The sequence below is a fragment of the Styela clava genome, chromosome 14 (assembly GCF_964204865.1).
Source record: "Styela clava chromosome 14, kaStyClav1.hap1.2, whole genome shotgun sequence".
Classification (NCBI taxonomy): domain Eukaryota; kingdom Metazoa; phylum Chordata; class Ascidiacea; order Stolidobranchia; family Styelidae; genus Styela; species Styela clava.
The window spans coordinates 5148564-5168446 of NC_135263.1; the positions used below are offsets into that span (position 1 = coordinate 5148564).

Here is a 19883-nt window from a genome sequence, read left to right on the forward strand (position 1 = left end):
TAAAATTTGCGAAAGTGTGATGCAAGCGTTTCGAACCACTCAAAATAATATCAGCGTTCCGTAAAATAGTTTACCTTAGGCGACATGATAGTAATTAAAAATGACGCATCTGATTAATAGAAAGGAATTTAAATATAGGAATGACGTAGGAGGTCATAGGTCAAATAGATCTAACATAAGTGAGGAAGCTATCGAGAAAGTCGCTGCGGCCGTCGGTAATAATATAAGGTGAAGATAAACAAATTCACGAATTGAATCGAAGTGATATACACCCACAGTATTGGAAAGTGGAAATCTTAGAACTGGCACTCATCAGATTCGAAGTCATACTTTGGGAATGTACCTAATATTAAAAAGGTGTCTCTCCACCTCTGAGCAAGATACAAGAATTTGTAAGGACAAACCTTTGGGATGAGTCGGGATTGTCATATCTGAATTGTTTAAATACTCCGGGATTCTATCCGGCACTTATTTTCGATTTTGAAATATATTTTCTGACAAATTATTAAAACATTTCGAATTATCTTCTATATAAATCATGATTTTACATAAAAAGAGCAATTTCGATTATTTAAAATTTTGTAATCAATTCTTATGGAATAACCGTTCTTTCTAATTAATTGTAACAAAATTCTTCAGAACGTCGTAGTTTGTGCCAATCCTGAAGTATTTCATTTATTAAATAGAATATATATATAACGCGATGTATATGGCACATTCGCACAATGATAATAACCTAGATCGAATGAGTGTATGGCAATTTGTTTCAATAAAATAATGAAGCAAATACATTTGCTATAATTGTTTTATATCAATGAATAACTGGCGACAACCCAAGACGACAATGCTCGACAAGAAAGCAAAAAGTACGAGACGGACGGAAACACCATAAATAAGTGACCGAAATTAGGAAATAATCAAAATGTCGACAATCAAAGAATTGTTGCAAAACAAGTTATCCTGAAATACATTAATTATGCAATTCATAAAGTTTTGACTTGTTGTTTGTCTAATACCTTAGATTTCAAATACGTTTCTGGCGTTTCGTTTCGAAACTTTGATTTGGAATGATGAAATCAACGTACTTCATGCGCCGAAATCGACCCGAAAAAGTGTGATAAATAAACGTTGAATTATTCTGAATAAATGTCTCAAAAGTCCGTCGACTAAAAGAAACCATAGTGGCATTGAAAAGACAGTAAAACACTCGATCTAAAATTACAAATTACGTTTTTTAAATTAAAGAAACTAAATGTCACAAACCGTAAATTAGCAAGATATATATTAAAGAAAGATAAAAAGATACCAAGGCAGAAAAGCTTGGGACCAGAACTATAGCTAAAATGCGGAATCGGTTCGATTGCAAACAATCACTTTTACTACTTTACATCATCATGTGTGTATTTAATATACCGAAGACAGATCTCCAAAATTCGATTCATTTTATTAGCAGACAAGATTGATTCAACTACAGCGTATACTTCAAAATCAAAATCGAGTTTTTCTTCGAGTTCGGGCTTGCGCTCATTGATTTACTTATATGTGTTTATTCAATTCCCAATAATATCGACATCAAATTTAATAAAGTTTCAAGGAAAAGTAATAACATTGTTTTGAAAACTGACATTGGAGTGGCAATGTTGACAAAACTATTATATTATGCCTCGCGGCGTCGATCACGAGTTTTCAGAAAGACGAAGCTCAATTATAGCAGCTCAACAAGTTGAAAGCCCTAAATTGTAATATATTGTAGGTTGCAAAATGAAAGTCGAACAAGTTTGCAAGAAAATTCAGTAGTCCAGATATTTTGCCCTTTCGATACCATACACAAATTAATGAACACCATGCTCAAAAGGACAATGTATCTGCACAACAATTTTCAAATTATAGATTTGGTATAGGGATCAGTGAATTGGATACCTTATCATTTATTACATGTACATGCATTGTTTTTAATATGTAGAGACGAGGATGGTTCTCTCAAAACACGCACCATATGTATTACCGGCGGTTCACTGAAATCGAGTATTTTATTTTAACTCAAATCCGTGCGGCTCAGAAAGCGAAATTGGCGTTTTCAAGTTTTACAATAACAAAGCCCGAGACAGACAAAGGTTTTGACTTTACATTTGTATTTGTTTATGTCGTAAACGATTGTCAACTTGAAAGTATTTGGCCCAATGTAAATAGAAATTATTCTACATATTCCTGTGAATGGAATTAAAACTTTCTGACCACTGCAGAAGTAAAGGATTCGTCACGAGACCGGAAGTTAAAAGAAGATTATTCTCACAAATCATAAGGTAACACGTCATATATACGTCACGGAAACGCTACGCCATAAAATATTTAAAACATCTCCAGGAGGGAACGCAACCATTCAACAGTACCTAAATATATTACAAAGAAATAAATCGGTCACTAATTGTTGAACACGTGATAAATGGCTTAAATTGAAGAATACTAAAACAATTTCCCCTTCATATTGGCGACTAAAGCCATTTAAGGGCTAATATCGTGAAAAATATCGTATACAAAATTCTGTATTTTTTTAAATCTTACAATTGTATAAAAACTAAAAAATATCGCCGATGGAAGAATAGGATTCGTCAATGTATGTCTGTACACTGGTATTTCAAAATTGAAGCATAGAGATAAACTAGCAAGCCAGGATGTAACAAATCGCCAATATCGTGTGTCCAATATCAGATAAGTCGCAGAAATTAACTGGACGTGCGCTGGCAAAGCAGTTGAATTTCGTTGAAATTAAGGCAAATTGAAATCTTTCTTGGGGTTTGTTCAGGCCTTTAAGAGTATCTTTTACAAAATAGTGGACCAGTTAAGAGGATTAACTGAATGGTAAATCAATCAGGCATTTAAGTCGGGGAACAACGACTATCGACTTTCTTAAATCAAATTACAGACCATAAACGAAAAATAAGAGCGGATAGTTTAATAAGGAGAGCTTCCACACGCCCAAGATTATTTTAAGTATAATACTTGGGCTTGCTGATAAGAGCGGGCGGAATAGGATTTCTTCGAGGTAAGGAGAGCCGATAAAACAACTGACTGTTAATGTCGAGTCAGACAATGTCTTTTGCTTGATTACCACTAAAAGGCGAAATGACTTGCGCTACCATATTCGCTGACCTGAATAGTATGCTCCGATTTACGAAAATTCCGATAACTGGTTGGAGTATCAAATGAGTGGGATAAAAGTATTGATTCGCGGAGAATTCTTCTCCGAAAACCCCATTGCGATAAAAATAACCAGAACGCAAACTGCCACGAATAGGCGCGTATAAAAAAGATACGATTATATAACAAATAATGCATATAAACATCGCGGCATGGAACCCAGCGATATTGCCAATGGAGAAGCTCAGGCCTTTTATTAATGTTGGTATCTGGTCTATATCATTGGTCTATGCAAAAACCCTGGTCTATGCAAAAACCGGGGCTGTGGAAGTCGGGGAAATTTCCATTCGACTTTTTCTCGCTGTAATATCTGGCTCTGGCTCCGACTCAGGATAAAGAAAATTTTGACTCCGACTCCGGCTTGAAATAGTTGAAAAAAATCCGACTAATTCCAGATTCAAACTCTTACGATCAAATTTTGATGACAAAAATTTCGGCGCATTTGACTTCCCTTCAGTAAGCTTTCAAGAACTTTCAGTAAACCCAATGCTTTCTGAGTTTCTGTAGGAAATTTTTGACTACTGTATTATCATTAAAATTCGACGAAATCAAAATTTAATCTCAAGCTATCAATTAAGAGCAGTTTAAAAATACTCCGGCTTCGATTGCACTGAAAACATTTCGAACTCCGACCCCACGGCCAGACAGAAACATATGGCCAAATCAATTTACAACAACTGCATTAGATAAAGCTTGAAAATAACAATAAACCACAATACGATTATAACGACGACACACCCACGCACAGTAATAATTCACACGCCAAACTTAATCTTTAAGGTTTTGTGGGGAAATTATCTATCATTCAATCACTCTTAACTGTAACCATATTAACCACGTTTACATGTCGTAATGACGTAATTTATTTTAGCGGTAGATAAACTGATAACGTTTATCACGACAGAAGTGAAATTGAAGTAATATTCTAGTGCAGTTGCTTCCACAATTTTTGGTACACCTAAACTTTTAACCATATTAAAATATACAAAATACCCTCTGGAAATGTTTATTTCAATACTAGCCATTTCTCCATATAAAACAAAACACATGATAAAATACACCGATGCAGGTATGCTGATATTGTTTTTTTTACATGAAAGTTGCCTCGAGAGATACAACTGTTGAAGATGCAGAATATAAAATTATAGATCATAAAAAGTCCGATACAAAGCCTTATAAAACTGCAACAATCATTTCATGAAGCACGTATGCAAAAAACACATATCGAGTATTCGAGAGCTTTCACCCAAACGGCAAAAATGAGGAAACAAATGCTTTGATTGAAATACTTTGGAAAATATTTGGTTAGCACCAGCCTACTAAAGAGCACCTATTTCTTTTTAATATCTTCAAATAGGACATTTTAAAAATTCGCACCTTTGTCTTGAAAGTTGAATCCCTCCATATTTATAGATTGAAATATTGACGCGGAGGTCACGTGGAAAATTGTTGGGTCTATTCTCAGAGAGCGGGATGAAAATTGGATTCAGAAAGTGTTATTACTCCAATTCGGAGTAGCCTATCCAAATTATTTATCATGCTACGTCTTCGAGCAGGTTAGACTGATAAGAACCAAAACCGGGGCATTTTCCATCCGGACAATTTCCGCCATCTCTTAGTCACGTGGTGTTGTTGGATCATAAATAAATTTCGCTATTTTTTAACGTTCAAAACAATTATCAGGTTAAGTACAATATGCATTATGTTCACAATATCTATAATACCAATAAAATGGCTATCATTCGGAATTTTTCGAAAATCAGCCGAAAAGGTATTCGAATACTTTGATATTCGGGTACATTCGAATATTCGATTTGTTTTGGACAACCTGAATACCATATGATTAAAACAATCAAAAATTGTACCCTCGAAAATTTGATTCTTTACAAACAATTTACCGTAAATATGAGTTTAACATTAAATTATTAATAATTATGGAACAAAATGAAGTATTTGCCGAATGAAGTATCGCCTATTTGGCAAGGTTCTTTTAAAAAATAAGAGTTAAAAGTGCAGAAAAACAACTGTAGATCTTCAGAATATTGGTCATCAAAACAACAATATATAAAGTGACGTCATAATCAATTGGTACTTCAAAAATATAGAAACGAGAGTACGTCATTAAAAAGTGTCATTTTGGCGGGAAACCAGAAAACAGCTGAACGATACTATTCAAGATATAGATCAAAATCATTCTCGTTTAAAGAATTGCTTCGAACGTTTGGTTTTAAATTACTGTTATGACCGCATTGTTTATTGTTCGTTGCAATTCCAGAAAAAACGAGAAAATTGAATATTTCGCGTGAGTTATATATATGACAGAACCAAACATCAGAGCATTTACCAATATTTTCATTCATAAAGGAAAATCGGTACTCATGAAGTATGCGCATCAAGATGTCGAACAACCTGAACCCTAACCTGGTACACAACCCGAGTTCAGGCTGTGCGCCATCTTGGTGCGCATACTTCAGGAGGTACGGAAAATCAAAGTATTTAGTCTTATCCTTGTCATCGTCGACATTGTGTTTACCCTCAGAAAAACTAAATTTGTGTGCCGTGGTAGTAGATCGCCAGTTCCGCACTCGCCTCAAAAGGCGTAACATATTGTAACGTTCCGGCACCTATAGTTATAACACAACGCTTGTTCCAACATTCAATTTTATTTTTAATTCGTGATCACCCCCGGCGCTAAAAATACAACTGTTTCCACTATTGCCATGTATTGCAAATCCAATAATATAGAACAAAAAGTAGGTTTTCTTATAATAAAAAAAATATAACACTGCAAAACGTGAAACGGTCCCGTTTTACATGGCTGATCCATGCGATATTTATGTAGGCACACGTTGCTTGGGTTCTCACTTACTACGCATCAACGGCAGAAACTTTTATTCAGTAGTATAATACAAAAATACATTAATATCTACTAAGGGGGTTACCAAAGCTCGTGGTCCATAAAATACCCCGTTATGATACATGGGGCAATAAAATATCGAAATCTTCGGACACAAACTATAACCTTTTAAATGGAATTCTTTGGTGAAAGCGACTTTTGTTAAATGTTTTTCCGGATGATTTTTTTTAAATTACCTTATACATAGCGTATAACTGAAAAAATATTCAACCTAAAATTTTCGTTTTTATGTTTTATCGGGCACATTCTCAGCAACTTTCGCCGTCCTTGGTCACGTGACTTTATTTCATGGGAAAATTAATCATGCGTGCAAGTAACACGATCAGACAGAAATATATCATGGCGTCGAAGTCAAAATATCCATTTCAAGCATGACCTGTCATCTTGAACCAGAGTACAATTTTTATTATCACCAAGTGCCAGGACTAGTCGCTATAAATCGTGGTTGCAGACTTGGCTAACGTTAAAAATCAAAAGATCGTCGACATTAACAATTGATAGATGACTTAGCGGTCTTGGCGAAAGTTTAAGAAAGAAATTATAATCACGATAAAAAGAGTTTTAAACAGTAACAAGATCGCAAAAAAAGAGTGGTTCATTATCATCAACTTTTACTAAAACTTAACCTCACGAAACTTTTCATTTTATAATCAAGATACAAGAAAAAACCTGGTAAACCGCTTAATTTCATTGAAACTTAACGAAACTAAAACATAAATACATACCAAGCGGCATCTTGAAATTACGGTCCGTGGTATGTCCTTCCAATTGAAACTTTGAAGTACGGAAGGCGATAGGAAATATAAATATAAACTATCGATCAAGACGAACATAAGAGAATCGTGGTCGTTTATTTGATAATTCCATTGACTATTTCCAGTTAAATATTTTAAAGAATTTACGCTGATGAGTGATGATTATTAAACATGTTAGTAGCAATCTTAATAACCAATGAGCGAACTAAGATTGAAATGTTAAAAAAAAACTTGGTCTCTTGAAATTGGCATATTTAGAAATTGAAGGCCATATTTTTTCTTGAGAAGAATTTGTACACCTCCAAGGATAATCAAATAAATATTTTTGAAATATCATATCTATTTGACCATTTGGAAACGATATAATATATAGCAATATATCAAGCTTTCACTATTATAATGCCATCTTTTAAATTCAGAATTGTAGGTTAAAAACAACATAAATTTCTACAAACTAAACTTTCTTAAAATTATTTGCTCACTGCACTGCAGTTCAATCGCACAAAACACCAGAAAGAAACCTTTTCATACTGAATATATTAAAAGATCATTACAAATAAAACCATCACTTCTATAAGTACTCTTCCCACTTTTAGTTAAAGGCTCTGAATTGCGCTCTGTACTCTTAAAATAACTCAGGCCTCGTCCACAAATTCATAACATTTAAACATTTCACAAACACAGTAGACAGTACCCTACAAAATGCCATAAAAACAAACTGAACCTAATTTGTCCCATCAACATTAAAGAAATGGAAGAGTTCAACAGAGGGTAAGACCTTACAAGCCGGACAGATCATATTCCATTAATCTGTTTCCCAAGTTGTCAAGCTTAGAGGTAAAAAAACGCTAAACAACCACAGTGCCCCAGGCTAAAAATCTTGTTTTCAATAAATTTTGAACTTTAAAAATTGAGCGCAAATAACAATAAATGTTGCCAGACTAGACTCCACGATAAACTGAGGTCTGGTTCACGCAAAAAAATCATAATTTCAGAGTATGCTACAAAAAAATAAAAAAGGGATTGAATGACTAAAGTGGATATACTACGTAGATATGCTATTGTTGAGTTATCTTGATGCACTCAGTCAGAAACTGTTACTTGCTGAAATAAGTGCCAAGTCTAACATGATAAAATGATTGATTGCCCAGTTCAATGATGCAAAATCATAGTAATTTACTACTTATTATGCATTGTAATGCACATTTATTTTTTCCTGTATGAGCTTTACAGATTACTGTCATAGTTTTAGTAATTTTTCTATATTGAAATTTGGGTAAAATTTTCTGTTATTTTTTATAGTATTTTTTTGAAAAACAACATGAAATCATTCCAGGAAACCATGCAGGATTATCTGCCCAGATAATGCTTATTGTGGTAATTATTGTTTGTGGATATCAAGAGATTGGAAGATTACTTCAAATTTTTAACTTAAGCTCATTTCTACGTAATCACTCAGAACTAGGGTTAGAGTTGGAGACATGGAAAGTAGATTTAGAATCTCTTTCAGTTCAGCATAACCTACTTGTTTTTTACATCCTGTATGAGGTGATAACTGGGGGCTCCAGAAGCGTGTGTAGGCGTGTACCAATATGGACGATTGGAGTAACTAATTTTGTTCACCTACTTTACATCAAGTTGTGTAAAAGGACTGGAACCCATGGGCAGAGGGTATATTCACTTGACTAACACAGACAGTCCCGGAACCAGTAATTGAACTTTAATAAGGAAAGCCTCGATATTTACTGGCAAGTATATTTTTCCCCTTGAACAATATTACTTATCGAGAAAGAAAATTCTTGTATGAGTATGCCAATTTAATACGTTTGTTTGTTGTAATCAACAAATCCGAAAGCAATGTATTAAAAATAATTGTAAGAATGTAATATCTTTAGTAATCATGCTAAGCTTCTTCAGTAATCATGCTAAGCAAAGCAAAATTCTTCAAATGAACATAAATATGTACGCAGTACGCTACCACAAATATTCAGATGGCCATTGTTAAATAGCCTGTCAAGGCAAAATATAAATATTGCTTAGTCTGTTCCAGTGGCTCTCAACTTTTATTTTTATGTGACCCAATTTCAGCCCCAATATACCGGTATATCTTTGGCTCACAAAATATTTACTGTAATAGAAATTTCAAGTATCATAAAGTTTTTTTTTGATTAACGGTAATATAAACAAGACAGTAAAATATGGCAAAGATCAAACTAATCTTTTTGTCTATTTAACAGCTTGGCCAACTAGAAATGTAAATCTTGGTTCAATTTCAACCATACGTTCTACTTGGAACCTACTGTAAACCTATTTGAAAAATCCACTCGAGAACCACTGCTCTTCACAAATTTAGTGTAATTATTATTTTCCAATGGCTTGAATGGGTATGGTTAATATTTAAGCAAGTCTGTTCATAAAGGTACTTTCCATTCTTCCTAGTATTGATTAAGTGCAGTTCATTGGTTTACCTGATACACTGATTTAATGGTTATTTCAGTGCAACAGGAAGTCTAAAATGGATATAGTTATTCTGGTTAGTAGGCAAAGATAAAAAGAAAAACCTTTCAGAGAGAAAGGGAAATTTTATAACTACTGAATAATTTGAAATAGATCAATGCTGTAATATGCGTGATTAGTATAAAAACGGTATATCATTTAATGTTTCATTAAATTTAATTCTGACTTGAAGATTATTCTAGAATTGGGTTAAATTTTTTTAGCAGAAATTATTACTTTTTGGAAAATTTGCCACTGAGAAAAAATCAGCAGGCTCAAAATACAAATCATCAAGTATGATTTTCTACCCAAAGGTCAATAAAAAGCATTCTCAATTGGAAAGGGTCGCGGACGGACATCAAGAATGCCAACTACCTATCCAGACATGAACAGCCCTGAATCCATCCCTGCCTTAAAATATAACAATCACTCATAACAATGTGCCCTAATTGGCAATTGAACTTTTTAAAACTTCGATTTTCCAAAAGATATACTAACATAAATCACAAAATATATCAACTGAATATTGTAGGATATAAATTCAAGCAGCTATTCTACTATATAGCTCAACTTCTACTGGCAACTTTCACAATCCCAAGCCATATCTATCAAAGGATATCAACAAACTGTATTGGTGAATACAAAGTTGGATATTTTTAGAGCATTACTCATCATTAGCCCCAGTCAATGGACATGATCCAATGAAATACCATACATCGGTCATACTTGCTTGACTGTATTTTGACAGAAGTTTTATGCTTGGGTTACCAGCAAAAAATTGGGACACAAAAGTCAGTGAACCATGCAAAGAGAACACCAATCGTTTTAAAGGGTTTTGTAACAATTTTGAGCTAATATATACTAAAAATTAAACACGCTAATAATCTGTCGAACATGGAGAACTGGCCAGGGAGTCTTGAATAGCAACAACATGCCAAGTGCGAGGAGCTGATTTGGTGTCAGTCAAGGATTGGAAGCTATGAAGTACAACAACAGTACCAGGCTATCGAAATATTAGAAACTCACCAAGCTAAAAGTTTCATCGGAAAGATTACGTTTCTTATACTTGACATACAATATAATGTAGGCCATGAAGCATTACAATATCACCAGACAAAATATACATATCCATCACACATAACCATTCAAGCGAGGAAAATGTCAATAATGGAAACTTTATGGTATTCGACGTACACACCTCTACAAACTTGATAAAAACTTTACCGCTGAAAGAAAATCACTCCTTCATTTATATTTAACTGCCCACAAGGTATAAATAAAATAAAGTTATTAGGTAGTGGTTGATTGTCAATTCATTGATCAATTTAGAACAGGCAATTCATAAAATTTTCAGTGGTAAACATGGTGACAATCAGGTCAACAATAGGATTGGAAGTACTTGATCTATATTCGTAAAGCAGGCATTCACATCCAGTAAAGCATGACAAGCTGACTGTATGATGGAGTGGGAAAATATCCTCAAAATAGTGCATCCATTTGATTATTATATTTGGTATGAATTTGAATATTATTTGGGATAACAAATCAGACACTTAGCGTTTCTGTATATATAAGTATTTTGAGTAATTCACTACAATGTCAATAATTTGATTTACAATGCTATATATAAAAACTGAAATTAAATTGAAATCATTTAGAACTCATCTTCGAAGCCTCAAAAAATTTTCAAATGCAAATTAAATGCAACAACAATATGACACACTTGACAACAATATACAACAATTGGGATAGTTTGGGCAAAGAGAGGAAGGATGACAAAGGTTCTTGCAAATAAGGGTTGACTACTATTTCACATCTGGAGTAATTACTACATTTTGCATTATGAACCATCACCTAACCTAACAACAGTTTATAATACGCTGTTGCTACTGATATCACTGTATTTGGTTGTAAAGAAAAGTCACCAAATTGTGGTGTGTATCAGAAAAGGGCCACCTTATTGGTTCAAGTTGTCATTTGTTAGCAAAGCAAAAAGTCCCCAACATGATTGTTTACTTACTTCCTTATCCGTTACACGCGAAACTTTATGAACAATAAATTTAAAAATGACGAGGGAAGATTGAATACAAACGAAAAGATATCAGTTGTCACTTTCCAATTCAATATAATTTAGAAAGAATACAATTGTACAACACAATATGACAACATGCTAAAGAGAAAAGGATTTTGAATAAACAAAATATGGTACTCCTGAAGTATGTGTACCAGGTTAGGGTTAGGGCATAATTTTATTCTGATTTTCCTTATTTTAGTTCTTTAGCGAGTTCGGGGACCGTCTGTGTTAGCCAATTGAATATCCCCCTGCCCATAAGTTTCAGTTCCTTTACACAACTTGATATAAAATAGGCGAACAAAATTAGTTCCATCCATATTGGTACACATACTTCTGGAGCGCCCAAAATATTCCTTAGATAGAAATATATTGAAATTGAGCAGGAAAAATATTGACTTCCAAATATGTTGATTTCTATAACGAAATCTATTCATTCAAACAAATTGTCTGTGGCTTAATTATGATTTGGTTTTCCTCGTCAGATAGGATTTATTATTTATGTAGTTTGAGTATCACAGTTGGTCAGAAACCTATAAAAGAATGAAGCTCTCAGACACTAGCTTGGAAGAGAAGAAAATAAGTGAGAATACCTAATATATGCCCACTGAAACATATTAGTCTTGTGGAATACTGGTTGTTAGACAAATTATTCAATTATTCCTATGTGAATGGGTAAAAATCTGCAATTTATATTCCGTTATATATGTTAAAAAACATGACCAGAGGAACACAGATGTAATCAATTTCAGAATAAATCATGAATCAGTTATATAGGCCTCTACAATTCCTGTCACACAAACAAAAAAATTTCCAAACCTTCAAAAAATGTGCTTATAGACTGTTATAGTACTATTTTTCATGCTACAACACAGTCGAAAGTATAATTTTGGAAATACTGTTTAAATTATAACAAAGAAGTTCATTCTTCAAGTTGACAGCAATTAATCCTACTCTATCATTATCACCTGTTCCATGTTTGCAGACAAAATAATTTACTCGATATATCTTTCATGACGTATCACCGATATTTTAAGAAATTGATCAATGACCATTATGTAATCATAATTGAAGTTTTGCTATGACCACAAAACAGGTGTAAGCAGAAATAGATAACTTTATTAATTAAGTCAGGAAATGGCAACTTGAGCTGACAGTGCTTCTAAATGATCTAATTAAAGCCTTGTCATTTTTACTGATATGATACGCCTCAGAAGCTCAAACCTGGAATCCCCTACAAATAAAAGTCCTTTACAAGCAAGCAGAGTCAAAAGTTTATTATAATTTGTTTTGTACGTTCTTGCCTTGAACTTGAACTCCACTTAGTGCAAAACATCTAAAATTAATAAGCAGAAAAAAAACAATACATAAATAATGAACCAAGTTCCGCTTGCGGTAAACAGTTACATTTTCAGGGTATACACTGAACATATTTACTCAGACTTTGCAATGCGCAAAACATCACAAGACCAGCAGATTACATTTGCTTTGTGCACATGCACAACTGACTGATATACGAGTTCAAAAGACCATTGCAATACTCTGCAGCTGGTTTATTAACGTAACTGGTCTAAAAGCACGAACATAAATGACTGTAAACTTCTCTCCAGAGTCTCCAGGAGAAGTATGTTCAAAAACGATTACAAAGTCGATGCAAAGTACCAATTCTGTCACAAAACTTCACAACATAAAGGGCTGCTCTTGCAAAAACTTTTTCGAGCGATTCTCAGAGTGGTTGAAACAAGACTATGTTAGCGAATAAGTTGAACATTTTTGACAATTATTCATTGAAAGGTTCATTGTCTTAAATGAATTCATTACAAATTTTACGCAAACATGATAAAGTAGAAAACCCCGTCATAAATCTTCTTCAATAATTAATCCAGACCCATAAAAAAATATTTTTAAAAGCTAATAATGGAGTTCATTCAACTGCAAAATTCCTCCACACTAAAGATCTGGGAGTATACACTATGCCGAGTTGAAATTTCAAGAAAGAGTTGTAATACAACATAAGATGCATTACATCATAGAACAAGCAAAACTAATTTTCTTGATTGAATTTGTTTCCCATAATCTATTCATACCTGACCTTAGCCCCACCGAATCATTAGCAATTTTAAATATAGTTGCCAAATATTCAATCTCAGTGACCCATGGTTTGTCTTCGTTCCACACCTGAATACTATTTTTTTTCGGTACTCCCGTAGTATGTGAACCAAGATGGCGAACACCGGAACGTAGTATGTGTACCAGGGGAGGGTTAGGCCATAATTTCAGGTACAAATACTAAGAGAGTCACTTGACTAATCCCCGAACTCGTAATAGAACTAAATATAGAAAACTGGTATAGAATTATGGCCTAACTCTAACCTGGTACACATACTATGTTCAGGTGTCCGCCATCTTGATTCACATACTATGGTCTACGGCGACGCTTTTTTTCTTATAATTCCCTACATCAGTACAATTTTAAGCTTGAAAAAATAAACCTAACCATAAGACTAGAGCAAAACAATAAATCTCAACACCATTTCAATACCAAATTGCCTGTCAAAAGATATCGCAAGGCATTCTGGCTCCTGACATAAATACTGCAATGTTGAACATCAACGAGTGCATATTTATATAATACTAATGGGGGCAATAACTCACTCAAATGACCTTTAGTGGGTAAACATATTGGCAGCTGGTTTCCACCCACCAAACAAATATACGAACCCATTCCTGCCTCACACTGTCCAGTGTGTACTAAATAGCACAAACACAAACACTGCCTTTCGAATATGTGGCCTAGTTGTTAAATGTGTACGGAACTAGTTATTTACTGTATTTTATATCTTTTGACACAATAAACTTGGCATGGGGCAAAGTGATGAAAATAGGCATGACCTTCTATTCTGCATGGTGAGCTATTCAACTTTGAATATTGAGACTTTGTTACTGAGCACAAAGTTGAGATGTTTTGATGAACATTAACATTGCACATCAATTTTCCAATAGAAAAAACAGTGCACAAGAGAACCTTTTCAAATATATTCCTGTGAAAACTATACAATTCCTGATATATACAGTTTTACTGGATCTACCCCTCTAGAATAAATAAATAATGGTCTGTTTCATCGTAAAAATTACTGAAAATCAGACACTTACTGTTTATCCGATTCCCAAATGCATCTTGTATTTCTCCATCTTCTTCATTGTCACAAGGGAAAAGTGTGTTTGGGCGATCTGTGCCCTGATCTTGAACAATTCCAGAATTCAACTATGAAATTTGTAAAGATAAAAAAAAAAGGTTTCGATTGATATTTGGGGAGAAGAAACTTCATAAATTGCGCTCTCGTCTGATCACATTAATCTGAAGTTGGAATGGTTGTTAACACCATCATGGTGCATGAAAAGTCAATTCAATATAATTTTGTAAACGTCAAGTGAAACAAAAAATGACTGAAAATAAAAGCAAAATGTCCAGAGGAAGTAGAGGTGAATACGTGAATTGTGAAGTCTGATATATTTCAAATGAAATTTGAATTATAAAGTTTTAGAATGGAAGTGTACAGGGTGTCTATAAAATCCATTCACAATTTCAATTTTGTTATGAAGTCAGTTCTCAATATATCCTAACGCTGTTTGTTGTTTTTAAATCAGTAATTGTTTAAGTATTTTAACGTCATTCAATACATCTGTGAGAGCTAAAACAATATATGGATCTTATGGACACCCTACATATCTCAAAATGCATGCTCAAATGCAAAAAGCTTCCACAGACAGCCCATTCATTATGTTACGGCATAGTAGAAAAAAAGGGTCGAAATTCTTGCCAGTCAAGTCTTCTTCAATTTCGTAATCACAGATTGAGTTATTAAATAATTATCAAACCTGTTCGATTCCATGATAATTGTGGTGTTGTTGCATATCGATATGATTATGTCCATGATTGTCATTCGGTAAATAGCCAGCCATTTTATATCGCTCAGAACATGAATCTTTTGTAAATGTTGTATCTTATTACTTTGTTTCTAAATTTTTTTTGTTTTATTTTTACATGATCTATGAATATTAAAATTCCGATTACAAAAAAAAACTATTTCACAAACAAGTGAAAATTCTGTGGTGTCATGCCAAGTCCCAACATAGGCAGTTACTTATTAATAAGTACTTTATAGATTGCAATATTCCTGTTCGTTTGCATATTTGCTTAATAATACAAATATATAACGAAAAAGTTTTTGGCATGACAATTGCTGTTCTAAAATCATACATCAAATCTCTCAAACTGAATAGTCAACTACATATACCCTGCTGAAAGTACAGTTTAGATGGTTTTGAATGAATAACACGCCAATAATATTTCAGCATATTATGATTGTATTTTGAAGAAGAAGTATTAATTTTGAAGATTGTTCAAACTCTGAATATTGTCCAACGCTTTCAATTTAGTCAAATCCAATCATTTACCCAGATATTTGAATGATATCCTTCTGAGTGGGCCAGTTACACATACTAGACTTGATTACTAGTCCGGAGGCTCAGAACTCAATATGAAAAACTCTGAATGAAAAACAGTTTATTTACAAATGTTAATCCAACAGCTAGACCAGGGGTTCCCAAGCTTTTTTCAGGATGACCCCAAATACATCTATCAAGTTTCCAGTGCGACCCCAGGTCCATATATATATTTTTCATAAAACTTTACAGCTTCTTTCACTGAACTTTTAAGTTTGGTCATGTGGTGGTATTAAGTAAAATAAGCTAAAACCAAACAAGCGCCTACATTTTCAATAGAATAAGCATAGAGCGATGCCTATGTTCCTGTTTTACAGTAAGCCACAAACTGCTAAATTTAACTTGGTTTGTCAAATCTTAGATGTTTTGTACATCCATCCTCTACCATACCTCAGCGACCCCACGACCTGTTTGCGACCCTACCTACTTATCACTCCGACCCAATTCGGGGTCACGACCCCTGGTTTGAGAACCCCTGAGCTAGACCAACATTTATATAACAATAAGAAACATAGTGTAACAATCGGGGTCATTATGTCGTTATTTTCTTCGATATTTTCAACGGAAATTTAAATCCATAAAACTGTAGTCTTAATTTCAGCAGACTTATGTGGACCGGATAAAACACTTTGGTGGGCCGGATCCGGCCCACGGGTCGTAATTTGCCCGCCCCACCCCTGTCCTAATATCGTGTCATTCTCTATCATGCCACTCTCAAACATTTTTTGAAAGCTAATGATTTTTAATCATTAGACTTTTTCATACACTTCAACCATCCATTTAGTACCATCAACTTCTGTTTGTTCTTCCCCTGGAATATCTTCATTGTTTTCAATTATTTTTTTGAACCCATCAAGTTTTGGTAAGAAGACGTCACATTCATAATCAGCGAGAACTCTTGTTAAGATAACTTTACCACAAACTGAAGACTCAAATAGTTGTTTGTAAATTTCCGCGCCTCCTATACAAAATACTTCATGAATTTTTGACGACCATTCGTCAGACGTGATCAGTTTTAAAAAATCTTCTAAAGATTTTGACACTCCGTCCATTTTTTCTGCTTTTTCAGATACAGTTCGAGACAAGACAAAATTGTAACGCCCCGGTAATGCTCCCGGTAAAGATTGCCATGTTTTTCGACCCATTACAATCACATTTTGTTTTCCTTCGGGTGGGTTTCCCTTCGTAATTTTTCGAAAATGTTTCATTTCTTTTTTTAATCTCCATGGTAAGGTACCTTTATAGCCAATACCTTCATTTTTGCAACAAGCGACAATGCTGTGAATCTTCAGTGACATTATGATAGAAAGTATTGGTGAAATTAACTAAAAATTCTGTATAATAAGAAAGTGAATTTCAGTTAGATGAACACAACAAGTCAAAGCAATTATTTCTGAGTGAAAATTAAGCAAACAAATCATAGAAATACAACAGGCACATTCTGAAACATTGCAATTCTACAAATCTGAATGAGGACGAACAAACTTGTAATTCCAACAGAAAATAACATTCGTAATTTAGATTCTAAAATGCAAAGGAAAGACTACATAATGACCTACAAAGCACACTAGGCCTTCGATAAGCATTGTGAGAATATATATTACAGTCAAATAAAAGAAATAACAGAATAATTTCATTAATATTGACATTTTGTCTACAGTTTTAATTTTATATTTCTGGATGAGGATCACTTTCTCTACAAATAAACAGGAACTATAATTCATTGGAGTGGAACATTAAAATGAATAAAGAATTTGTGAGCACTTTAGATAAAGGGTCTAGTCTACATTAAGATGATTTGATCTCATTTCAGCACTTCAAGGAAAGAAGGATAGTACAAATTACAGGAATCACTGAGGCATGATTGGACAGAACAATCTCATTTTAACAAGATAGTATCCATGCCGCAATTTTTTATTCATTCAACGGTAGTATCAATGTTGGATTGGATCAATATTATAAGTGTTAATTATACAGAAGTAGGCTAGACCCTTTACCAACCAGCATTGAGTACAGTAAAGTAAAATCATTTTTGAAAATTTTTTACCAGGAAAAAATATCCAACCGCATGAATGAAAAACTATGAAGTTTTAGAATTGAAACTAAAATTAACAGTGTATAATAATTTGAGTGATGCAAAAATAACATTATAGTAAAAAGCGGGAATTCATTAATGCAGTCAAGTACCATCTTAATTTTACAATGTTGAATATAATGTTTCTCAACTGATCAGTCAGTCAATTACTTTGAGTCATAAAAGGATTTAGTTCTACTATTTCTGTGTGATAAATTGGGGGAAAAACGGTAATATCCACATTTTAAACTTCCTTATTCAACAATGCTTACTAATACCAACAATTCTAAAATTCTATATAATTGAAATGAATCGTTTCGAAATTACATAGAAAAGCGACGTTGACAACAAAAATTCTTCTTTGAGTAACATTCAATTAAGTGAACTTGATAGTGTGCCAAGCAGAAATGAACCAAATACTACAAACATATCCTAAATGATCCCAAAATTCAAATCAGTATATACGGTTTCAAATATCAGTACCATCACATTGCATATTTTTGAGTCCACTGTCTGGCCGTTTCATTATACTTGCACATGTCAGTCTTATATGTTCTGGCGATATCCGGTGATAGAGGATCATCAGGATTTGGATCAGTGAGTAGGGAGCATATTGATAGCAATACTTTACTAATGGTTAATGCAGGTGACCACTGTGACCTTAGTATGTCTAAGCAGATACTACCATTGGTATTAATATTTGGATGATAGATACGAGTTGAAAATGCAATCTTGGGGGGTTTAAATGGATAATCAGTAGGAAAATGAATTGATAGGAAAAACACTCCTCCTTTATACGGACTATCTTGCGGTCCCATTATCGTTGCTTGCCAATGAAATAAATCATCTCCAACTGGTCCGGCACTGCATTGCGCAGGTGGATCCCTTCCTATATCTTGTAATTCTTTAGTTATTCTTTTCAGAGCCATCTTGTATTTGACAGTCGTTGGTATATTAAACAGTATAACAAGCAATTGGAATTCTCTAAATTTCATGCAAAATAGATGACATCATTGAGCCTTGTATATTTCAGTACTAACTAGACTCCTCCACTAAAAGTAAGGCATTGTTCTCCGATTCTAAGATATCCCGATATTAAGTTCAATAAAAACACTCTTTTGTCTCTGAAACAAGTCAGTCTGGCAGGAACGTCGACAGATGTGTCAGTTTGTGCCATGCCTGTCTCGACAATAATTTAAATCAATCATGACATGCACCAGCCGTGACATTATCAAAATTGTATTTTTTTTTTTGGTAAAAACTGTCAAATTATTTCCGAGGAATCCAATGGTGTGGTTCCTTTTAGTTTATTGCGCAGTGCCGATTTGCCAATATGGAGACTCAAACTGTTTCGTATAAAAGAGGTTTGCACTCATTGTCATGATTGATGTCATTTTAAGTAGGGGCTATTTTTGGAATCGGAGAACAGGAATTATTGAAGAAAGTTTGATACGAATATTCTTATACTATCGAACAAGTGTTGATCTTGCTATTTCTTACTTTCTGCACTAGGTTAAGACCAAATTTTACTTCAATAAATAAATGCACAGTAATCCCCCCCGAATCTGACAATTGCTACACTTTTAATGATTACACTTTTGATGATGGTACGAAATATTTAATTTTGAAATTATTTGAAACCCAATAATTTTAAATCCACTATAACAAATTACATGAATTTTTTAAATTGACTTCTATTATCATTATGACAGTCAAAAATTTAAATATCATAACGAAAAATGAATGTCAGCATATGGAGGAAAAATAAGTAAATAATGAAATATTGGTCGATTTTAGAGATTGAAAGTCGGTTCAACTTCTGTCGAGTCTCACTTCTGTACTTCGCTAACTAAATAAATCAGTCGA

At 33.7% G+C, this 19883-nt stretch overlaps 2 protein-coding genes across 4 annotated transcripts in view; both read right to left on the reverse strand.

Moving 5' to 3' along the window:
- The window catches only part of LOC120340792 (uncharacterized), a 60653-nt gene extending 45170 nt beyond the window's left edge, over positions 1-15483 (reverse strand). For 2 of the 3 annotated variants that reach the window (XM_039409158.2, XM_039409157.2), the window contains exons 1-2: positions 15317-15483; positions 14591-14702 (exon numbers count right to left, since the gene is read on the reverse strand). In XM_039409158.2, coding sequence (XP_039265092.2) covers positions 14591-14702; positions 15317-15400 — 196 coding nt within the window. In that variant the 5' untranslated portion in view covers positions 15401-15483. Of the gene's footprint in view, positions 1-6840; positions 7001-14590; positions 14703-15316 lie in introns of those variants that run through there. The other variant, XM_039409159.2, reaches the window with a different exon arrangement.
- Positions 15484-15486: 3 nt separating this feature from the next.
- LOC120340794 (dihydrofolate reductase-like) lies at positions 15487-18504 on the reverse strand. Its single transcript, XM_039409160.2, has one exon. It carries the CDS (start codon positions 17239-17241, stop codon positions 16693-16695), a length of 549 nt encoding a protein of 182 aa, XP_039265094.2. The 5' UTR covers positions 17242-18504; the 3' UTR covers positions 15487-16692.
- Positions 18505-19883: the final 1379 nt, after the last annotated feature.